The sequence below is a fragment of the Emydura macquarii genome, unplaced genomic scaffold (genome assembly GCF_026122565.2).
Source record: "Emydura macquarii macquarii isolate MOO-44397 ecotype Brisbane River unplaced genomic scaffold, CSIRO-AGI_Emac_v2 contig_1107, whole genome shotgun sequence".
Taxonomy (NCBI): domain Eukaryota; kingdom Metazoa; phylum Chordata; order Testudines; family Chelidae; genus Emydura; species Emydura macquarii.
The window spans coordinates 78,802-103,890 of NW_027131244.1; the positions used below are offsets into that span (position 1 = coordinate 78,802).

General features: G+C 43.0%; 1 protein-coding gene across 1 annotated transcript in view; it reads left to right on the plus strand.

Moving 5' to 3' along the window:
- Positions 1 to 25,089, plus strand: part of LOC137151534 (bone morphogenetic protein receptor type-1B-like) — a 46,912-nt gene that overhangs the window by 3,978 nt on the left and 17,845 nt on the right. Inside the window, exons 2-5 of the mRNA XM_067545789.1 lie at positions 759 to 839; positions 1,941 to 2,100; positions 15,631 to 15,733; positions 17,498 to 17,600. Of these exons, the coding sequence (XP_067401890.1) occupies positions 1,958 to 2,100; positions 15,631 to 15,733; positions 17,498 to 17,600 (349 nt within the window). The 5' untranslated portion in view covers positions 759 to 839; positions 1,941 to 1,957. The remainder of the gene's footprint in view (positions 1 to 758; positions 840 to 1,940; positions 2,101 to 15,630; positions 15,734 to 17,497; positions 17,601 to 25,089) is intronic.

Here is a 25,089-nt window from a genome sequence, read left to right on the forward strand (position 1 = left end):
TGCTTCACAGTGAGTTTTCGGTTTGACTTTCAGAAGTGCTGAGTCTTCAAAACTCTCATGGGTTTCAGTGGGATGTGGGGGTGTTGAGCTCCTCCCAAGATCAGCCTATTAATGTATATTCTATGTGCTTTATAATGTACATTCTGTGGGCTTTTGTTCATATTTCATATGCATTACATTGATGGTATTATTCAAATCTTTTTCATGATGGGGATAGTTTGATATTTTCTGCCATGGTCAGTGGAGGTGAAATTGGAATGGAAGGGCTATTATCTCCTGAAATCTAATAGTTTTCACTCTAGATCAGTGGTTCTCAGGCACTTTTCTCTCAGGTCACACTTTTATCAAAGCTGACGAGCTCACACCTCTTTTTCCAAATTTGCTGGAGACAATGTTCATTTGTATCACCTATTAATGAATTAAGAGAATACTAAAGCTTGTACAGTCATGAGAGATGTTATCTGGACAGGTTTCATTGAGATGGAAAAGCTAAACTCTGCGTGCAGAGCTTATCCAAATTCAGAGAAATTCATCCAGTCTGAAACCTGAGAGCACCCTGTGAATCCCATGAGGAGAGTGGGGCTAAAAGGGAAAAAGGCTAAGGGGATAACCCATAGTTCCTGTCTCTCTAACCTTTCACCTCTTCAGCCTCTGCTATCCCATTCTGGCCCTATCACCACCTTGCCATCAAAGTGCTGAGGCAGCTGCTTTCTGCCACCACTACTGCTTTCTCACCAGTTTTTTTTTTTGCCCAGCAGCTCCACACGGGCTGGGCACCAGTGGAGGGAGCAGAGGAGGAAAGCTAGTTTCCCTGGCCTGTCCTCAATTACATCTCAGCTGTAAGTGGTTAGGAATAGTCACTGAAGAAGAAACTATGCTCATTTCTGCAGATCTGCTGGATGCATGAGAAAAAGAGTTTAGTTGGATCTGGAGAAACAGGCTGGGAATCAAAATATGAAAATGCAAATTGTTTTTAAAGATTGTAAATAAACAAGTAAGACAAAAATTTTGGGGTTTATCCAGATGCTGGCAAAGCCCCACAGTTTGGGAGAGCTGGCTCTGGATGACATTTGAAAGAGGTGAAGTGGGGGCAAAATGAAAAGGGAGAAACTGCCGATGATTTTAGAGCCAAGCTAATTTTTTGTCCTTGAGACTGAAATTCTAGTATACATTAGTTTTAAGTGCTGCGTAAGTAGTACTGAAAAAAAGAGAGAGAAAGTCGTATGAACCCACCTTCCAAGAAGACGAGCCCTAAATCACCTCATATTTGCTGGTTTGAGAAGGGACTAATAACCTCCTTAAGGCTTGGAATTGTTCATCCTAAAGTGCATTCCTACTTTATAGTTTCTATATAAAACTGGCACTTATATTCAAAGTAATATTTGCTTACTTTAGTGACAAAAATAAGTTGAGTTTTTAACTTTTTTTTTTTAATTGAAGTGGCAACATAGTTTTGGGAGAGGATGTTGAATTCTTGCCATTTAATAAACTATTACTAAAATTACTGGACCAAGCCTTGCCCCCTGTTACAACTGTGAAATCACACTGAATATAGTTTGCCCTGCAGCTGAGAGAAAAGTATAAAGACAAGGAAATTGCTAAGGTGTAACCAAGGTCGGATTTCGGCCTACAGAATCTGCTACTGGTAATGATTCATGAAAGTTTGATTCTCCGCTCCCACTTGAGGTTGTATGGATGATTTGTTAGAAAATTTATAAAATTAGCAAATTTGATATGGAGTCCTTGAGACACAATAAACATAAAACCCCACAATGACATTACAGAGTCACCTTTCATCTTAAAACTGCACTACATTCTCCAATGCAAAACAATGAACTGGCTAAAATTTTTTAGGGTAAAAAAAAAAAATTGAGACGTGTTCAGAGTCTTCCATCCCCTCCCTCCTACTTTGAAACTTACATTTCTTCTTTCTTTTGTAGCCAATAGTCCAGGCAAAATGTATTTGCGGAGTTCTGGAAAGTTGAACTTAGAGAACAGAAAGGAAGATGGTGACAGTACAGCACCTGCTCCTCCCCAGAAGCCACTGCAGTGTCACTGCAATTACCAGTGTCCAGAGGACTCGATCAACAGCACCTGCAGGTGGCTGGAACAGCTCGTATTTCAGATATTCAGGGGAGAGGGGTGTCATGTACAGTAGTCAATATTTTAAAACTTGGGAGTCTCAAGTTTGGCGTCTAAATCTCTTTAGGCACCTTTAAAACAAGCAGTTGTAAAATTAAATGGAAGTGATGGGAGCTCAGCTGCTCTGAAAATCAGACCATTTTTATTTAGGTGCCTAAATATAGATTTAGGTGCTTAACCTGTTTCATTCAAGTTTGAAAATTTAGGCCAATAATTGTCTTAATCATTTGTGTCTGAAACATAGCTGAACTCTGACTAGTTATCAAAAAGTACAAGCCATGTCTTATGTACAAATGAAGAGATTATATGTATACACACACACACATTATAGGAAGTCGCCTTTGGGGTATGTATAAAATGTTTAATTAAATCCTTTGAGACTTGTAAAAATGATTTGTATTGGTGCTTACATTGTAAATGGGAAATGCTATTTTGTTCTTAAGGTGGAGTTTTAAATACTGGTTTCCTTTTTGTGGTCTTCCTTCCTTTTGTAGTTTGGATTACAGATTCCTGATAAACTTCTCCTCCTTCATCATCTTGGATTCTTCTCAGAATGTTGCAAGTGTATGAGGTGCCCTTGTCGGTCTCTCTGATGGGGTGAGCAAGATGCATTTGCCTCTTCTCCCATATGTGCATCTGTGCACAGGCCACTCTCAATAGCAGTTGTTGCTACAGTCAGTGAAGTGCAGACACTGCTACCTCTCCTGGGAAGCAAAACTCCAAGAAGGGGCAGGGGCATGTTCTCCCTTGGGCCTGGCCTCCAGAATGAGGCCAACACATTGGGGACATGGAGCAATGTAATTTATTCTAATGAATGGAGCAAATTGTTCTCCTCCTGTGCATAAAGAGCAGCATTAGAGAAATTGTGCTTCTCCTCGGAGTAGTTGAATGCACTGGCCCTTTGGGCCATTATTTAGCCACTAGCCCTCCAATCTAGCCTGAGATGTCTATATGCTTTGCCTTTCATGTAGCAACATGAGGGGAAAATGTTGCTGTCAGATTGGTGTGGTGAATTTCAACTCTGTTGTTCTGTTTTCCCTGTATATGTGGAACAGTTCTGCTTCTGTAGGGAAAGGAGATACTGAAGATTTTGCTATTCAATGTTAAGCTCCTACAGCTTTTATGCTTTCATCAAAATGCAATGGAGTATTTTGTATGCAATAATTGTAGAACTGGGACGTAGGTATATGGCTGCAAGTGGACATTCCAGTTAGGTATGTAGTTCAATCTGGGGAGGTTAAAGGGAGTCTGGTATTTTAACAGTACTGGGCTACTTTTCAAGGAGAAGTGTTATAAAAGGGCAGGTTGTGAGGAATCTTCAAGGTTGTTCAAGATGCTGATAGAAGCTATTTTAAAACACAATTGCTTCTTAGTTCAACACTACTCTGCACAGCCTGCAGTTTCAAGACCTGTCAAATTTTAAATCACCAAAATTTTGATAAAAGCCTTGGATATGGATAGTATTTTTCTTTCCCAATTTCATCTCATCCTGCAAGTCCTGACGTTGTATCTAGAAGCAGCATTTTTAACCACTATTGCATGGTATTTTGTTTTAAGGGTTTAAAACTTCACTCTCTGCCACCAATTTGCAGGTTCTCCTCTGTGTGAATCAGGCATTTCCTGTTAATGCTTAAGGATAGCCAATGGTTTTCATATGCCAACTTTCACAGCAGAGGACTTGTAATCAGCAACTGAAACATTGCAGATGATTAGAAAACACAAAAGTGTCCACCTTAAAAACATGATTCAATTGGCTGGTATAAGCATCCCAGCTAGCTAGACATAAAACCTACCACCAAGCTAACACCTCATTAGCAGTGTAATGTGAAGTTTCAGGGCTCGTCTATACTTAAAACACTAGAGGCACCAGCTGCGCCGCTGTCATGTTTCAGTGTAGGCACAACCGATACCGATGGAAGTGATTCTCCTGTTACTGTAGGTAATCCATCTCCCTGAGAGGCAGTAGCTAGATCAACAAAAGAATTCTTCCACCGATCTAGCACGGTCTACGTGGGGACTTAGATCGGCCTCACAGTGTCTCTCGGGACTGAATTTATCAAACCCTTGGCCAACATAGTTAAACTGGCCTAATTTTCTAGTGTCGACCAGCCTATGGCAATGTCTACACTTAAAACACTGCAGTGACACAGCTGCATCACTGCAGTATAGGCACTTGTTACATCAAGAAGAGGGGTTCTCCTGTCCTAGGAGTTAATCCATCTCCCCAAGAGGCAGTGGCGAAATCGATGGGAAAATTCTTCCTTCTGTTGACCTAGCATCATCTCCATCATGCTAGCTACATCTCTCGAGGCCTTGAGGGAGAGGTATGCCAATGTAAATTTTCAGTCTTGGAGGTATTTTTAACATAGTGATCAGGAGCCATGAGTACAAATCCCATTAACAGACATCAGGAGCCGGTCCATGTGACACTTTTAAAACATAGCCCCTTAGTTTTAAATCATACACTGTAGCTGTTTTCAGCTGTGTGTTCCTAAAGCTAACCACATAGTTTTTTTTTTTTAAAGTAAAATGTGAATGTCTGATGTAATTTCAGTCTAAATGAGAGGGGAAATTAATATTAAATTTATGTTCTGTTAACATGGTTCTCAGATTGTTAAACACCCCGGTTACAAAAGTCATGCTTATTGGAGTCACGCATCTCTGGAGCTTTACTGGAATTTACCTCACAAAATCTTAATCTTTCTCCAGCCTAGCACAAAACCTCCACCCCCAGAAAGCTTTCATTTTTGCCCACCAGTTGCCCTTTCATATGTCATCTGAAGCCAGTACTCCTTGTTAATTTCACACTGTGCAGTGGCATAAAAAGAAAAAATTGCTGAGCCAGTACCTGGAAAATAGAAGTTTGTACCATATTTCTTGTACTATATTTCTTTTTAAAGATACCCTGTGATTTATCAGCAATAAAGTAAAAATATAATTCAAAGGGGCCTCTTTCCAAATACAATTTGAGAGGACCTTTTTCAAGAATGACTATTTTATATTTGTATAGCTGCCCTCATTGTAGAATGTAGGTGCTATGATAAACTCCAGATGACACTGATTTTCCTTCTATTTGCGGAGTTCAGTTAATTTTAAATAATTTTTCTTTCTAAAGTCTTCGATACATAATAGAGAATTAAGGAAAAGAGATATAAAGGGACCTCTGTACTAAGAGGGGTGCCCAGCCTCCAAAGTTGGGAAAGTTGAGTGAGGGATATTAGAAAGAAGGTGGGTGAGGGTAATACCTCCTATTGGACCAACCTTTGTTGGTGAAAGAGACAAGCTTTCAAGCTACACAGAGTTCTTCTTCAGATCTGTACTGATACTCAGGTAAAGGAGATAAAGCTGAGAGAGGTTGTTAGGTCACCAGTCAGCTGACTGTGTTGTAACCAGTTCTCAAGAGATTTGGCTGAGCTTACTAAACTGGGACTCCTTTTACTTTGGGACCCTCATACCATAGGGCCTTTTATTTTCACCATTTACTATAATCTGAATTCCTGTTTGCGCATTGCAATGCCTTAAGACAACGAGGAACTTTCATTCTGCTTCTCTATAAATGATGTTTCTCCTTATCAGAGTTCAAATTAAGTTGATTCCACTGTATTTGTGTGATGTATAGAGAGCTGATTTTGGTAAAAATCTTCTTTCAGTAGCATAGTTAATTGTCTCCACTCTGTCTCCCTAATCACTGAATAGGTTCCTACCTTTTATGAAATCCATCTCAGTCTCTCAGCAGCCCTATCAATCTGTTAGGCTGTTGGCTGCCTTCAGATCTCAAGAGTTATGAGATTTCATTGTTCACAGAGTTGGAGCAGTGTATTTTGGGGCACCCCTGATCCAACAAAGCAAGTGAAATTTTATTAGACCAGCTGGCCAGAGTCCAGCAAAATTTCAGGCATGAAATCTCTCTTGCTGGATCACTGCCAAAGACAGGGGACCTTTCACAGGTCAGGGAACAGATTTCCTGAAAGTTCAGTGAGAAAGCATTTCCAGGAGTATTCATATCAAGACTCTGATATAGAGCACAGCCCTCTAGCAATTGCAGTGAGGTGCAGTATTGAATTTCCTTCTGAAAAATGCAACCAGATTCCCTGCTAGAAAATTTTGGTCCTCTTTCATAGGTATTAACTTGGGGTGGTATGGCACTACCAACTGCCAGCTAGCTGTACTGTTATCCCTCTGGAAGTTTGTATAAAAATGAGGACATCTTGTGGCCATTTAGTAACCCCTCCAGGATTGTGTTTCTTATACATTTTGCAGAGAATACATCATATAGGCACTACTTCCATTTCATGTCCATATTCCAAAAGTAAGTGTGATTCATAGAATCATAGAATATTCGAGTTGGAAGGGACCTCAGGAGGTCATCTAGTCCAACCCCCTGCCCAAAGCAGGACTAACCTCAGCTATATCATCCCAACCAGGGCTTTGTCAAGCCTCAGTTTAAAAACCTCTAAGGATGGAGATTCCACCACCTCTCTAGGTAACCCATTCCAGTGCTTCACCACCCTCCTAGTAAAAAACTTTTTCCTAATGTCCAACCTAGACCTCCATCAACAACCTGCTGCATTCATAATAGCTCTATAATACAGTAAACAATGGGCAATTTTATATAGCATATGTTCAGCAATACTTTAGCCCTATAGATAAGTTAAGAGCACATTTACAGTTTAATGTCTTAATTATTCTCTCTCAAACCTAGCAAGATTTTAACATTGAAAAATAAACTATTACTCTCATTTATAGCAATAATAGTGGCCCTTTTAAACACTTAGCAAGTAAAATAAATGCCTAAGGTAGCTCATTATCTCCAGTATGCCTCTCCTACTTGCCTATACTTCATTGTAGAGTAATACCTTTAATACTGCAAACCTTGAGGTTATCCAGCTGCAAATATTGACTTAAGTTATCTAAGGCAATTGGCACATTTTCAAGGGTCAAATCTGTATTAGGTAGTTAACTAGTAATTGGTCCTGAAAATGGTTGTTTTGCTCCTAGCTTTCAGAGACAGGATAGAGGGCTTAGTTTCATGTTTGTTTTTGACCTTCAGCACAAATTCCCCAGACTCAGATAGGTTTTCAAGGCTGTGGGTATTGTGTATCCTTGTTACCTTACATTATCACAAAATATATGCAAATGGTGTCAATTTAACTGAGGGAGACAGTGGCTGAGCATGCAGGTGTTTGGAAGACTGATTGATTAACAGGGCCCTTTCTCAGGAAGAGGTGAAAGTATTTGTAAGAAGGGTATATGCCTATGCTTGTAAAGATTATGTTAACTCGCAACCTGTTGAAACTTTAACCCTCTTTCTACTGAAGGGTTCAAATTAGGTTTTCAATACAGAAGTTCAGAGCTGGTTTCCAGACAAATTGGGTCTCATTTTAAAAATTGAATTGATGCATTTGCATGTTCAAAATGCATGCACAGTTACTGCTGTTGTGTATGCCCGTAGGGTAATTGTGAACAGTGCAATCACAGCAATCATGTTCGCTGATTAGATGCAGAGTCATATATTCAATGTTCTATGCACAGACATGCGCCTGCAGTTTTAAAAAATCTGTCCCATAGCTTTTCTCCTACTGCCATGCAGAGCAAGCGCTGTCTCGTTTCTCAGATATTACGTAATGGTCTATGTTGATTGTGTTTTTACACAGCGGTGTTTTAAAGCAGATAAAACACTTAGCTTTAGTTTATCAAATGTAATACGAGAATAAAATTGAACTAGCAGGTGATCTTTGCATGGGACATGTGAGCAATTATATTCTCATTTTGTTACCAAACTATGGAGTTGTGAGTATCTCTAATTTTAAATGTATAGGGAGATGACTTCAACTGAAGTACCAAATAATACTAGATGAGGATCCTGTCTTTTGTCAGAAGCAAACTTTTGTTTTGATTTAAAGTAGGGAGCTGTACCACTCAGCTATTTTTATTCATATTATTACACGAAAAAGAATATTCTGCCATTTGTTGAAATCCAGCACTGCCCAGGTCAAGCATAACTCATAAAATCCCTTGGGACAGAAGAGCAGGGGTCCATATTAAGCATGAGCTAAATGATTGTCACAACAAGACGTTGTCTTGAATCTTCCTTCTCCATCCATGAACCCAACCCAAATTTAGTACTGTGTTGCCTCACTTTCCTCTGCACTCTCAAAATTCATGACTTCTGCTTTCTTCTCTCTGCATCCTGCCTTAATCTCCTGATTAAGATCTTTGAATGGGAACTGTCTAACTTTGTGTTTTGTAAGAGCATCATGGCCTAACTCTTCCACAGTGGTTAGCAATTTTCAGGTACCCAACTTGAGACAGCTTAACAGGGTCTGATTTTCAGAGGGCAGTTGCTCAAAACTTTTTAAAAATTCAGGTGTCTCAAGCTGGACACAGAGAATCACTAACCATTTTTTGAAAATGTAGGCCCATGTACCTTTATGTTTCTATATGTGTGATGGTAAATAATTACTGATAATACTCCAATCCCTGCTGAGCCCCTTTGCACTGATTATGGCAAACTTGCGAGCATTACCAGGTATTTCTCTGATGAAGTGGGTTGCAGCCCATGAAAGCTTATGCCTGCAGAAATTTATTAGTCTTTAAGGTGCTACAGTACTCTCGTTGTTTTTGAGGTATTGCTCTGTTATTTGTGCCTGGATTAGCACAATGAGCTTCAGCGAGAATGAGATTTCCACAGTAAATGGAATTTACTTAAACCAAGAAAACACTTCAGATTAGCAAATACTCACTTGACATGTCTTTTTTCATTTTGCATCATAAAAAAAATGGAACTAGGTTGTATAGCCTACAAGTGTATTCACTGGCTCAGTCTAAGATCTAGCATATGTGCCCAGGAAATGACTTGTTTTAATGTGCTTTGTTTTTTCAACAAAAAAAGCTAGAAAGGAAATTATCTATATTCTGACCACTCATATTTGTAAATAACCCAAGCATCTGTTAACATGAATTTTGTATGTGATGATAGAGACGGAAGATCTGTGCAAAAATGCAGAGGAATATCTCAGTGATTGGCATTATTACCATGCCACTGTCACCATCAGATTTGAAACTGTATATGTAGGTCCTATACTTAACTCAGTAAATGGGCTTGATAAAGATGCTTCTCTGTCGGAGAATCCTCCATTCGCTGTAGCAGAGTGTTCTCAGATCTTTCTGTGCAATGTTGTAGAGAGGGCTGTCACTGATGAGGGAGGGAGAGTATCCCTCTGTGGCTTCTTGGCAGCTGGGATGTGCCACACACAGCAGAACAGGATCAGCTTTGCTGACTTTGAGGCTTGTGTGGTCCTTTTACAGGCCTGGCCCATTATGAGCCAGATTCTGTGCTTTGTTGCATTGCATGGCTATCACTGACTTCAAAGTAGTTGCATACCCATCCGAAGGCTGAATTTGGCTCAGCAGTAGTGTAATGTAACTCTTCTAACAGGGTTTCATATTGCTTCTCTGATGATCGGTCACTTACCAAATTATTTTTTTCCGGAAAATGTGTTCGTGTTGAACAAATTTACAGCGGCTCTTTGATTTATTGATTTTTTTTATTTGATTTGATTTAGATTTGATTTGATTTATGATTTTTGGCTTTTATGAACATATTCCTAGGGTGATGCACATTGAGAGTTTAAGTACAGCTTCTAAGTGAGAGAGAGTCAGTAAAGCTTCACATAAGCATCTGAATGGTCAGATTTGTATACAAACCATAACTGAAGTTTCCCCATCTTTACTAAGAACGAATGCAGAAGTTGTTTTGTTGATTTGATTGGGACCATATGGGCCATATAATTTATGCTGCCAGTGTATTCAGAAATGTGTACAAGAGATGAAATTTAAAAAAAAAATCCTCCAGGCAGCATAAAGACTAATAATTTCATCTGTACAAATCTTTTTTGCTATCCCATGTTACTTAGCTTATTCATTGAAAGACAATTAAGGATTGATTATACTGATATTTTTAAGGTCCTTCTGTGGTGGATGTTTATTTAGAGCATTTTTGTTTTTTATTGTAAAAGTGAGAGAGGGAGAGAGAAGTAGTAAACAGATATTGATGTCATGCTACCATGGAAGCCAGGGGAGGAAATCTTCAACAGTCAAAGTCTGGTAGCTAAGGTGTTGTGTTTTTTGTGAGAAATGGCTCTTCTCCAGTAAGAACATCTGCTTGAACAGCTGCAGAGTTCTTGGTCCCTATGCCTGTCTTCTGACATTTAGTGAAGGTCTCAGTTACGATCACCTATTTCATTATGATAATCTTTAATTATAGCAGCACTTTCTAGTTCAGGATCTGTCAGCATTTCTGCTATAAACCTCTTGTTTTTTTCCCTTCTGACATTTGACCTGGTTATAAAAAAATCACCATTACCAAAATGTGATGCACCAGATCTCTGCTTGTAAATTATCACATCCAAAATCTGTTTAATGTCTTTTCTGTAACTGTAGTATAACATGGTGCCTCATTGGAAGAGGCTTTTACATGGCTACATTTTACAACACCCAAATTAGATTCCTTTCAGTCTCTTTTCTTGGCAATCCTATCATTCCTATCCTGAGCCTGAGCAATGAAGTCACGGTAGTTATTACCCAAAAGAGTTGTTGTCTTCCTTAGCTTATTCTCGTGCACAGCATCTAAGTAGTATAAAAATAAATCATGTTTCTATGAGTAAGTAATCTGTAGTATGCAACAGATTACTTTTCAGATCCAGCAGTCAGCAACTTGTAATAGACGATTATTCAAAGAAACTGAAACAAGTTTGCTCTGACTAGATTTCTCACAGTTAGTTTAAAAACGTGCTGCAGCATATATTTGGTGCTTCTCTATGCAGCATCCTTCTGTGCCATAGCTAATATTTACAAATTGTACTTATGCATTCAGTGTGTAGTGGAATGTTCCCCTTTCCCTACAACTTCTTTATTGTCATTGTTTTGGGAGGATTGGTGGGTTTTTTAAAGCTTTCTCTCAAGTAAAAAACCAATCATCTGAAATTCTGCTTTATTTAAGCATTTCAAATCCATTTAGTTGCTTCTTTTATCTGTTTCCCTTTTATTGTCCTTGTTCATTTATTCTTTTGTTGTGAAAATAGTTAATGAACATAAATATTAGAAAGAAAATAAGAGATAAATAAAACACTGTATTGTTATACTTATAAAATAAACAGCAGGATCTTATTCAGGGGATAAGGCAATATGCCGCGTTTATTATGAATGAAAAAAAGAGAAACATTTCAAAAAGCAAACAGTTGCCTACAACACTCTCTCATTCACACACACACACACACACACAGACATAGAGTTCTGCAGGAGAGATATAGTTACCAGTCCCTTGTTGCTCGACTGAAGCCATTGGCCAAGTGGTTCAGACATGAGTGACCATGAGATGGTCGAGTTTAGGATCCTGACGATAGGAAGGAAGGAGAGCAGCAGGATACGGACCATGGACTTCAGAAAAGCGGACTTTGACTCCCTCAGGGAACTGATGGGCAGGATTCCCTGGTGGGAGGCTAATATGAGGGGGAAAGGAACCCAAGAGAGCTGGCTGTTTTTTAAAGAGACCTTATTGAGGGCACAAGAGCAAACCATCCCGATGTGCAGAAAGAATAGCAAATATGGTAGGCGTCCAGCTTGGCTTAACAAAGATGTCCTTGGCGAACTTAAACGCAAAAAAGAAGCTTACAAGAAGTGGAAGCTTGGTCAGATGACTAGGGAGGATTATATAAACACTGCTCGAACGTGCAGGAATGAAATCAGGAAGGCCAAAGCGCAATTGGAGTTGCAGCTAGCGAGGGACGTGAAGGGGAACAAGAAGGGTTTCTACAGGCATGTTGCCAACAAGAGGAAGATTCGGGAAAGTGTGGGCCCCTTAGAGAATGAGGGGGGCGACCTAGTGATGGAGGATGTGGAGAAAGCTGAGGTACTCAATACCTTTTTTGCCTCTGTCTTCACAGACAAGATCAGCTCCCAGACTGCTGTACTGGGTGGCACAGAATGGGAAGGAGGCGAACATCCCACAGTGCTGAAGGAACGGGTCCAAGACTATTTAGAAGGATTGGACATACACAAGTCCATGGGGCCGGATGCAATGCACCCGAGGGTGCTGAGGGAGTTGGCTGAGGTGATTTCAGAGCCGTTGGCTATTATCTTTGAAAGCTCGTGGCAACAGGGGGAGGTCCCTGAGGACTGGAAAAAAGCAAATATAGTGCCCATCTTCAAAAAAGGGAGGAAAGAGGATCCAGGGAACTACAGACCGGTCAGCCTCACCTCAATCCCTGGAAAAATCATGGAGCAGGTCCTTAAGGAATCCATTTTAAGGTACTTGGAGGAGAGGAAGGTGATCAGGAACAGTCAACACGGATTCACCAAGGGAAAGTCATGCCTGACCAACCTGATTGCTTTCTATGATGAGGTGACTGGCTCTGTGGATGTAGGGAAGGCGGTGGATGTGATATACCTTGACTTTAGCAAAGCGTTTGATACTGTCTCCCACAGTATTCTTATCAGCAAGTTAAAGAAGTATGGGTTGGATGAATGGACTATAAAATGGATAGAGAACTGGCTAGAGCATAGGGCTCAACGTGTAATGATCAATGGCTCCATGTCTAGTTGGCAACCGGTCACAAGTGGAGTTCCCCAGGGGTCGGTCCTGGGGCCGGTTTTGTTCAACATCTTTATTAATGATCTTGAGGATGGGGTAGATTGCACCCTCAGCAAGTTTGCGGACGACACTAAGCTGGGGGGAGTGGTAGATACCCTGGAGGGTAGGGATAGGATACAGAGTGACCTAAACAAACTGGAGGATTGGGCTAAAAGAAATCTAATGAGGTTCAACAAGGACAAGTGCAGAGTCCTCCACTTAGGAAGGAAGAATCCCATGCACAGCTATAGACTGGGGACCGACGAGCTGGGCAGCATCTCTGCAGAAAAGGACCTGGGGGTAACGGTGGATAAAAAGCTGGATATGAGTCAGCAGTGTGCCCTGGTTGTCAAGAAGGCTAATGGCATATTGGGCTGCATTAGGAGGGGCATTGCCAGCAGGTCACGGGAAGTGATTATTCCCCTCTATTCGGCATTGGTGAGGCCGCATTTAGAATACTGTGTCCAGTTTTGGGCCCCCCACTGCAAAAAAGATGTGGACAATTTGGAGAGAGTGCAGCGGAGAGCAACCAAAATGATTAGGGGGCTGGAGCACAGGACTTATGAGGAGAGGCTGAGGGCACTGGGCTTGTTTAGTCTGCAAAAGAGAAGAGTGAGGGGGGATTTGATAGCGGCTTTTAACTACCTGAAAGGGGGTTCCAGGGAGGATGGGGCTAGGCTGTTCTCGGTGGTGGCAGATGACAGAACAAGGAGCAACGGTCTCAAGTTGCAGGGCGGGAGGTCTAGGTTGGACATTAGGAAAAAGTTTTTTACTAGGAGGGTGGTGAAGCACTGGAATGGGTTACCTAGGGAGGTGGTGGAATCTCCATCCTTAGAGGTTTTTAAGCTGAGGCTTGACAAAGGCCTGGTTGGGATGATATAGCTGAGGTTAGTCCTGCTTTGAGCAGGGGGTTGGACTAGATGACCTCCTGAGGTCCCTTCCAACTCTAATATTCTATGATTCTATGAGGGTGGAGCCGGGCTCTGTTGGTCGCAACACGATGCTCCTTGTGGTATGCAGAATGGACCCAAAGTCCAGGTTTCTTCTTTCCACTTTTATGCTTTATCCATCCCCATTCGGGTTTATGGATTTGTCATGTCAGATGGTCCTCTTGTTTGATGTAATCATCAATTACGTTTGATGCTGCAGGGGTGACAACTTTCCCATCATTCCTTCATTTCTGTTTCACACCTTATTTTGTTCCTGTTCTGGGGTTGTAAACTCTCCCCATTTTCCGGGGTTCCTCTTCAGCCATTTGGGTCATAAAAGTTCTTAAAACAAAGACATCTCATCTCCTCTCCCTCCTGCCTTTGAGGCTGAAAATATTGCCTCACTAGTTGTTTCCTTACCGTCTTATCTCAACATTCATTCCTCATTCATACTTGCTAAAAATCATTATGTTCTTATTCCATTCCATTAATACCGTTCTTGTTTTTACCTTATTTACTAACTTAACAAAAATTTTTATACCTACCACCAATTTTACTAAAAAGAAAATACATATACACTTATCTTAAATCTTATTTGTCCCCTCATTGCCCCCGATTTACACATCAACCACGTTCCTGATATGCATCGGGCATTTTCACTGCACTTGTAAATTACCACACAATCAAATTTCAGGATGTTCCCAAACATCTACTCAAAGTAATAAACAGCAGGGTTCTAATACGTCATGAATGTTAAATCACAGAATGTTTAGGCAGGATGTCCTTACTTCAGTTAATTATCATAGTGGAGCCTGGGGTGGCATGAACAAACAATCAGTATGTCCGAAATTCCCTTATCTATATTGCCTAGTTTTGTTCTTTTTCTTAGTGTAAAAATTAACCCTTAAGCTTCATGTTGTGGTATCTATGGTTCAGGCCTGCTTTGATTCAGACCAGTATTACAGTATCTCAGTGCAGGGGTCTGTTGGGGCCTACATTATGACTTAATTATTTGGGGTTAAACGGTTCTTTCTTCTTTTTTTAAATTATTTGTTTTATTTCTTACAATCAAGACAATTTTCATTCATTTTGATTGACAAGTGAGCCCCCATGAAAGTGATGAGAAATTAGCAGGAAAGACTTTCAGTCAGATGCAGGCACTCTTTTTGTTTCCCTGACAACATTCATGCATTTGACCTTCATTAGAGTAGGACATTTATCACCTGCACCATCTAGCCATCTGTTAGTATACTTGTTCTCTGTTGTACATGTTCTTGTACACTGAAGTACTATGGATTACTTTAGGCTTATAACCCAAGTAAACAATTATGAAGGAAGTGGACAATAACTCAAGGACTCATAAACAACAGAATGTTATAGTTTGTAATATGGTAAAAGTAAGGACTACAAATCACTCTTAATAGTGTTTCATAGTTATTATCTCAGTGACACTTGCCTCTTCAAGTCTGCACCACATTGCAAATCTCTAAACAGGGTGTGCCCGCGCAAGTGGACCTGATGCTTTTACTAAGATGGGTCTCCAGAGGTGCAAAGCCTGTCTATTAAGATAGAAATTTGTGCAGAGGGGATGGGCCGTGAGTGATGATTTTTAATTACAGGGGTTAGGGTTTTGTGTGGAAAAAGTCAGCTTTGTGGACTGGATTCTTTTGATTGAAGAAACATCGGTTTGGGATTACTGGTCTGTCTTTGTTGGATTTAATGTTAACTATTTGTGGGTGCCAAGAACCTGGGATAAGCGTTCATTTCTTTTGTATATTGGAATAAGACTATGTAAATAAATAAGATTTTACATATGTGATAATAGTTTAGTCATACGCATTTTGTTACATTGCTGTTCAAAGTCTGCCTCTAATAGCAGACTTGGATTTAAAAAAAAACTAATTCTGCCTCGCTCTTTCCAATCTTCAGGACTGATGGCTACTGTTTCACCATGGTAGAAGAAGATGAATCTGGAGGGCGTATAGTCACGTCAGGATGTCTGCGCTTAGAAGGCGCAGTCTTCCAGTGCCGGGTAAGAAAGTGGTGGTGATCGGAGTTTGGTGTGGCTACTGTGATTGTTCCCATTCCGCTGCAGTGTTGTCAGGAGGAATGAATACATCTGCAGTGTTGAATTTTGTACACGTGGGAGTTGTGCCCTCAGCATTGAATGCTGAGGAAATGGCATCTGCTCACCACAACTCTTGCTATTTCTTCAAGCACACCGTATTGCTAGTTAAATAATGTTAGCCCCTGCTATCCAGCTGAAACTGTAACTTGGGTAGTTATATTCCAATTCTCTCAATTCCCCCTGTGGCTTGAAGTAGGTAAGATGCTCTTTACTTCCTCTCCTAAACTGCTGTGTGCTGCCCAATAGTGTGCGGTAAAAAAGTTGCTGTTTTAACACTAGAAGCTGTTACATATAATTGATGTGCGACTTGAGTCCTGTATGTGTAGCCAGTCCAGTCAGTAAATTGAAGATCCATCTTCATGAAAGCATTCTACTTCTGGGTAGAGAAATGCCAAGTTTCCATTTCATGTACTGCAATAAACTTGTCACTCTATAAAGTAATGCTCTTCTGTGCTAGAATGCATAAGACAGAGAAATAACTCGGGGTTAAATCCTCAGCTGTTCAGCAAAGCTCAGCATCGCTGTGGAGGGAGGACGGGATGGAATGAAGATGACTAATGGTCCAGCTATACTGCAAAAATAACCCCAAAAGCCACAACTGTGGCAGCAAGCCTCAGAGCCTGGGTCAACTGACACGGGCTCATGCTACAAGGCTAAAAATAGCTGTGTAGATGCTCCTGATCGGGCTGGAGTTCAGGCATTGACACTCACCCCCTTGTTGGGATTCTAAGCACTGAGACTCGCTGCCACAGTTTTATGTTAGTTTGGGGTTTTTATTTCAATGTAGGTGTACCCTAAGTAATCTTTCTGCTCCCATGCCCAAATCTGAGCCTGTTCAGGACCAAACTAGCTACTGGTGCAAGTTAGAGTAGCCTCAGGGTTGCTCTAATTTGCACCTGCTTGTAATAAACTCCTAGGAGCTGTTATTCCAGTATGTATCTCCAAAGCATAGTGTGCTGTGTTCTGTCCCTTCCTGCTTCCTGCCATGCCCTTCACAAATCTCTTTCACTGCGGGGAACAGATGGTGGAGCGGAGTACATTGGCGTTAAGCCACCTGAGGATTCCCCTACATGAAGGGACTCATGCCCTAAAGCCAAGATTTTAAAAAACAGGAGTCTAAAATGAGGCACCTAACTGCTTACTAAATAAGTGGCCAGATTTTCCAAAATGCTGAGCACCCTGAAGTCTCTGTGGAATTCAGGCCTGATGTTAGGCATCTGTTTCTGGAAATCTTGGCCTTGGGGCAAAATTCTGTCTGCTTTGCTCCAGAAAGGGGGACAGAGAATCAGGCTCTTAGTCTCATTGTACATAAACATGAAATCTGTCTGCCCACAAATTCAAATGAAATGCCTGAATAATGTAATATTAACACGAATGTACTCTCCAGCTTTCCCTTATGTGATTAGGGCGACATGCATCCCTGGTATAATTGTAATGGCTTCAGTGGAATTACACAAAGAATGAATTTGTTCCTTAATGTTTAAATGACGTGTTGTTTGGATTTATTAGGATGGCCCAAATCCTTATTTCAGTCATATTTGAAATCCCGCACTGGTTGTGATGCTATTCACCATGCAGGGCGAGCTCCTTCTCAAGGGCCAAAATACCAATGTCAGTTTCAAAGGATAAAGTTGCTCACACAGTTCTCTGTGAATTCCTCTGTTGCAGAATATACCCAGAATACATCACAGAAGAACAGTTGCATGCTGCAGAGACAAAAATTTCTGTAATGAAAATCTTCACCCTACACTGCCACCACTGAAAAATAGAGGTAAGGAAAGGAAGAAAATCTAGCCTTAAACCAGTAGATGCATATTTTTTCCTAGAAAAGAAGAGAGAATTGGATGAGCTTCATGGAAAAACAAAATGTTATGTATCCTATAGCTGTTCTGATAATGTACAGAAACAGTTTCTGTTTGGTTGTTGCTGATATTTGCTACTATTTGTTTTCCCATCATGCCTGCAGGCATGAGTCAAGGATTGGAGACCCACTGTGCTAGGGGCTGTACATGTGTGTAGTAAAATAACAGTCCCTGCCCAAAATAGCTCACAGTCTAGGTTAGGCTGGGGCAGGAACTGTCTCTTTCTTTGGCTGTACAGTGCTTAGCACGAGGTGGGGGGAGCTTACTGAGGCCTCTAGGTGCTCGTGCCATACAAATATGAAATGATGATGATAATGAATGACTTCCATCATTGGAAAAGACTGTAGTTTGTAGCTATATAATAGTTTCAGTTTGGCACACGGGACCAGATCCTCAGCTGCTATAAATCAGCATAGTGCCATGGAAGCAAGTGGAACTAATGACCATTTATAGCAGCTGATAACGTGGCCCTCAGAGAATCGTTTATTTATAGTCATTACCATAAATTCTGTGTTTCAGAAGGATAGAACAAACAATAGAGTAACACTCTGCATAGATGCAGTTCCAGTTTTGTTTGGAAGTTATACAACGTATTTAGTTTTAAAATATGAGAGTTCCTGGGTAAGCATTACATTTATAAACTTTGGCATAGCGGCTATGCCAGATTTGTGTGGTCAGTGTAAAATTTGGGCCTAGGAGACAGAGTTTCCAATTCTTTGGTATTGCCTGTTTAACATTGAGAACAAAATGTGGCCCATAGGGTTGAACAGTAAGTTAGGACCTATTTCAAATCTCAGTCTAAACTGAGAGATAAATTCTTATTACTTACTTACTTACACACACATACGCTCAGGTATAGAAAGAGACTATTCCTGCAGTCCTTATTTATATAAGGCATTTACTTCACTGAGATTCTGCACAGCAGGGCTGCAGGCTTGGGCCCGTAGAGTATAATATGTAAAATAGTTCAGTACTGATTGGTGAACATAAAATCACTGAAACCTCATATATTTCCGACTCCCAACATAAAAGTTCTATGTAATTTTGTTGGTCTGTATTAAGAGAAAAAAGTTCCTCTGACAGAGGGAAAATCTCACAAGTAAGTACATTGTTCTCCATGTTTGTATTACTTTATGGATAATATAATTTTATTTTGGAAAATCAGTCCATGATTTTTCCCCCACAGGCCGGTTGAATTAACGCTGCAGATTCAAAATGGAGCAACCTGGTTCTAACTTGTCTCTCTCCTTGGTTTTATACTGCATTTTCCTTTCCTTCTAAACTGGATAGAAATGTAAAAATCAGGTAGTTAGCATAGTTAGATATCTATCTACTGCTTATGCAGAAACTCCAGCTCTTTTGCTAATGCCAGATTTCTTTTTTTTTCTTTTTTTTGCTGGAGTGGAGGACACTTACATACTAAGGTGACAAATAGCTAAGATTAATAAACACCAAATAGCAGAGAAATATTTTGGAGATGTTCTTAGATTTATAGAGTCTGAGCAGCTCTGCAGCTGCTTGACCACTCCAAAAATAGTTGTTAATTTCTTTGACAAACAAATGGCAGTATATTCATTTAACATATTTTATGGATAGTAATTCCTTCAACACTAGTAGCTAGACAGCAAATTGTGGATGTAATGTCAGAGCCTGCTTCAGAAAACATAGCTCTATGGGCTGTAGTTGTGGAACAGCACCAAAGTCAGCACCTTTTTGAAAGCTGTCTGGTCAGTTGTGATTCATGGTGCCATGGTGGCAAACTAGGGTAACTTGCCACTGCTCTATCACAATCTCAACACTCACCAAAGGGGCAGTAATGTAGACTGTGAATTTTCCCAGCAGCCATATCCAAGAATGTGCAGTTATAATATAGCTGTTGTGGAGTTCTGTGTTTATAGTCATTCTTCCTGTCTTGGATCTTTTTTTTAAATATGGTGCATGACTCTCAGAATTGTTATTGGGATTTAACATAAACAGTGATGTTAAAATAAATAACTAAAATTAAAAATGGACTTGTTGAAACAAAAATTCCACTGGATTTCATGCAAAAACGTATGTTTGGTATTTTAAAACATACAAAAAACCCAGGGTTACTTACCAGTAACTGTTGTTCTTTGAGACGTGTTGCTCTTGTCCATTCCAATATAGGTGAGTGCGCGCCCCATGCGCTGGTTCCCGGAACTTTTTTCCCCTTAGCAAGCCCCGTAGGGTCGGCTCTGTTGCCCCCTGGAGCGCAGCGCTCATGGTGCGATATATGAGGCGCTGCGGGCCCTCAGTCCCTTCTTTCTGCCGACTGCAACAGCGGGGACGGAGGGTGGGTGTGGAATGGATATAAGCAACACATCTTGAAGAACAACAGTTACTGGTAAGTAACCCTGTTTTCTATCTTCGAGTGATTGCTCATATCCATTCCAATATAGGTGATTAAACAGCCATACTTTGGAGGTGGATAGGAATCATCAGCGAGTTGCCCTCATCAGCACTGCCCTGCTGAAGCCAGCATCCTCTCTCGCCTGCTGCACTATGGCGTAGTGGGATGTGAAGGTGTGGACCGACGATCAGGTCACTGCCTTGCAGATGTCTTGCAGGGGCATCCTCTCCAGGAAGTCCACCGACAAGGCCTGGGCTCTGGTTGAGTGTGCTGAAACAGCTCCTGGAAGCGACACCTTCGCCCACTCGTAGCAGGTCGTGATGCAGGCGGTGATCCAGGCGGAGATGTGTTCGGTGGAGACAGGGGAGCCCTTCATCCGGTCCGCCACGGCCACGAACAGCTGTGTCGACTTCCAGAACGGCCACATCTGCTCCATGTAGTAGGCCAGGTCTCATCTCATGTCCAGCAAGTGCCATCTCCGCTCCTCCTCCGAACCGTATGGTTTGGGAAAGAACATGGGGAGGAAGATATCCTGGTTATAATGAAACTGGGACACCACCTTAGGCAGGAAGGCTGGGTGAGGTCTCAACCGCACCTTATCTTTATAAAACACCATGTAGGGGGGCTCCAAGGTCAAAGCTCTTATATCGGAGACCCTCCTAGCCGATGTAATGGCCACCAGGAGGGCTACCTTCCACGATGGAATGAGCAGCGGTCATGTAGACATGGGCTCGAAGGGGGGTCCCGTCAGTGTGGCGAGGACCAGGTTCAAGTCCTAGGGAGGCACCGACTCATGGACCTGCGGGTAAAGCCTCTCCACACCCTTGAGGAACCTTACGGACATGGGGTGTGAGAATAATGACCTCCCTTCCATCGGCTGGTGGAAGGCCGAGAGGGCCGCCAGGTGCACCTTCAGGGAGGCCAGTGCTAGACCCTGGAGCTTCAGATGGAGCAGGTACTCCAAAATCACCTGTATGGGCGAGCAGCTCAGTGGGATACCCCGGGACTCCACCCAACAGGTAAAGCGCTTCCACTTGGCCCAGCACACCACCTGAGTGGAAGGTTTTCTGCTGCCCAGCAGAACCTGTTGGACCTGCGCTGAGCAGGCTCTCTCCCCCGCCATCAGCCACAGAGTCTCCATGCCGTCACGTGGACCACGTCATGAGCTGGAATATGACCTCTGCCTCAGTACCGAGGTCTTATGTCGGCACTTCCCCCTTGGGGACCGGGAGCGGTGCTGGCCATGCTTCCTTGGTGCTGATTCCAACCCTGATGAACGTGAACGGTGGCGCGGTGCCAAAGTCACTGCTCGGCACCAGGATCCACGCCGGACTATGGTCCGGGGATCAGGACTGGTGCCGTGCCTGACTCCGTGTCATCTCCTTTGGCACTGGGATCCGTGCCGGGCTGCGTTCCCGGGGATCGAGACCGGTGCCGCATCAATGGACTCGGTGCCAGGGTGCTGGAGCTGTGCCCCTCGCGTGAGGCAGAACTGTATCAACGTAGCCTCGAGCGCGAACCTCAGTGCCGCAGTGCAGAGGAGCTTGATGACCCGGAGTCGGAGCTATGAGGGGAGCCCACACGCTCTACCCTCTGTGACTGTCTGGGGGGAGACTTAGACTGCTGTCCCGACTACCCACCGGGGCCACCCAGCGCGGGTTTACCCTGAGATGCCAGTCCCTGCACCTCGGCCAAGGGGGGGACGGAGGCGTGGGCATGGCCATGAGGGCGCATGCCGCAGTGAACACCTCTGGCATCGACAGCCCTTGCAGGGGCACTCCCCCACCTCCAGGAGTCGGGGGAGGCTCTCTGTGAGGAGATGCAGGTGCCGGAGTAATCTCAACAGCCCGTGGCTGGTCCATCTCCTGACTCCCCCCAGGCCTGGCAGGTGGTGCGGGGGAGTCCTGGCACTCGTTGCCATGGCGCTTCTTCCTCTTCGGCACTAGGGATGGGTCGACACCGGTGCCGGTGGAGCGCTCTGCACTGAGTTGATGCTTGGGGCCGCAGGGGAACACGCTGGTTTGAAGTCCGGCCGGAGCATGGACTCCATCAGGATAGCCTTCAAGCGCGCGTCCCTCTCTTTCTACATATGCGGCTTGAAGGCCTTGCAGATTCTGCATTTGTCTTTTCTATGCTGCTCTCCCAGGCAGCGGAGGCAGCGGTCGTGAGGGTCACTCGCGGAAAAGGCTTTGCCGCAAGCGGCACAGGATTTAAATCTGGTTGTGTCAGGCATGGCCCAACCTTAAGCACCTGAGGGCTGTCTTATCTTAATCTAACTAATTACTATACTTAATACTAACAACTATGCTTAACTTAACAACTATGCTCAATAGCTACTTAAAGCTAACAACAACGAGATGAAGTTCAATGGGGAGGTTACTTGCTAGAGAGCAAGAGGCAGACGTTCCAGCAACTGTCACGGGCGGAAAGAAGGAACTCAGGGCCGGCGGTGCCTCATATACCGCGGCATGTGTGCGGTACTCCAGGGGGCACCTGAGCTGGCCCTACGGGGCTTGCTAAGGGGAAAAAAATTCCAGGAACCAGTGTACGGGGCACGCACTCACCTATACTGGAATGGATCTGAGCAATCACTCGAAGTAGAAAGTTAGCTTCTGATCAGGAACTTATGACCAAGGTCACATCTCAGTGGAAATTGGATTCTGGGGAGGCTTTTTAGCCCTAGGTCAAAGGTTGCTAAATAGAAATTAACTCATGCACAGAAGTTGTCTACAAATGAGTTCAATTTGTATTCTGAAAGTGTTTTTCCATTCCTAGCATTTCCTGGAAGGGGCTCACTCTTTTAACCACAAACAGAACGAAGCACTATATATATGCAAATATCAGACAGAAGAATTAAAATGAATCAAGCCAGAGAATAATCTTGTTGTCAAGCAGAAAAGAAAAACCCAATAGCAGCTAAATCCATTTCTGGATAGTGTTCTGGTGCATCCTGCAGTCCTAGTAGAATAAAAATACCCTGGAGATAACATGGAGTCCCCTTGCTAGTCCGCCTTACTAAGGAAATGAGAAGAATAAGAGTCTGATAGGATATCTCTCTTCTAAACAATACAAACATTACTGGAAATCCCAGTGAAAGTGCAGACTGGAAGCAGATGAGAACAAATACGTCTTTACTGATTTAAAGCCTTTGTAAGCAGAAGTGGTGGTGCCACCATGTCTGGCTCCCTGCCTGCAGAGCTAGTGATGAACGGGCAAGGGAATGATTGGAGGAATGATGATGGGGTTTGATGTGTGCGCACATGCATGGCCCCAGCAACATTGGTTCGGGATGCTTGTAAAGCTGGTGGGACCCAGGCATTGGATCCTGCCGCTGCGCCCAGACCTCCTGTCTCAAGATCAAGGTCGCCTGCTCCACCTGGAACTGGCCTCCCTCCATCTGATGGCATGGATGCTACATGGCTGAACCAGGAGGAGCAAGCCTCCTCAGCCCAAATTTAGAATGTGCTCTTGGGAAGCAAGAAGCCATCAACCAGATTGGCCTATATGGCTAAGTGGAAGCACTTCACCTGCTGGGCGACCGAATGTGGCATGTCCCCGACAGAGGCGTTGATCCTGACAATCTTGGAGTATCTTCTCTTTCTGAAACAAGAGGGATTGGCCTTTTTGTCAGTATCTGCTTTTCACCCTTTGGTGGAAGGTAGACCAGTCTTTTCACATGAACTGACAACTAGGTTTCTTAAGGGACTGGAAAGGCTTTTCCCGCCAATAAGAGACCCTTTTCTTCAGTGGGATTTGAACTTGGTCCTATCCGGGCTCACCAGACCACCTTTTGAACCCATGGCCTCGTGCTCCCTCATGCATCTGTCCTGAAGGTCGCCTTCCTGGTTGCTATCACATCTGCCAGGTGAGTGTCAGAGATCAGTGAATTAACATCAGACCCATTCTACATGGTGTTCTATAAGGACAAGGTCCAACTATGCCTGCACTCAGCCTTTTTGCCTAAGGTGCTCTCCCATTTTCACCTGAATCAGGAGATTTTCCTACCTGTCTTTTGCCCGAGACCCCACAGCTCCAGTGAAACGAGGCATCTGCACTCTCTCAATGCGAGAAGGGTCCTGGCGTTTTATATCAACAGAACTAAACCTTTCCATCGCTCTACACAGCCCTTCATGGCGGTTGCGGACTGGATGAAGGGTCTACCAGTTTCCTCTCAGCATATTTCAGAGTGGATCGTTGCCTGCATCTGAGCCTGTTATGAGCAGGCTGGAGTCGCGCCTCCAGTATCCTTGACAGCCCACTCAACGAGAGCACAGGCGTCATCTGCGGCCTTCCAAGTGCATGTCCCCATACTGACCATCTGCAGGGCAGCTACCTGGTCATCGGTACATACCTTTGCGTCCCACTATGCCTTGATGCAGCAACCTTGGGATGCTGCTGCATTTGGTAGAGCAGTGCTTCAAGTGTCACGTCCGTGAACTCCTGCGGAACTGTCTCCGGAGACACTGCTGGTGAATCACCTAAATTGGGAATGGACGTGAGCAAGCACTCAAAGAAGAAAGAACGGGGTCACTTACCTTGTAACTGTTGTTCTTCGAGACGTGTTGCTCATGTCCATTCCACACCAGTCCTCCTTCCCCTCCGTTGGAGTTCTAGCAAAAAGGAACTGAGGGGGAGCCGGTGGCGCCTATATGCGGGCGCATGTGCGCACCACTGCAGGGTTGCTAGAGCTGGTTTTTATATGTACCACTAGGGGAAGAAGTTTTCCGGCACTGATGCATGCACACACACCTAAATTGGGAATGGACATGAGCAACACATCTCAAAGAACAACAGTTACAAGGTAAGTAACCATTCTACATGTTAGACAATGCTTCAGTAAAAGAGAAAGGAAACAATTCTGTTGCTTAATATAGTTATAAATTCTTGTATGTCTTCTTACATGTGAAACTAAACCCAGAAAGGCAGGATGCATTTACACCCAACCTAACGTGAAAGACTTCTCCAGTACTAGAGAGTAGTGGTGACTTCTGAGACAAAAATACAGCCATTATACAGAGCTCTTTTTT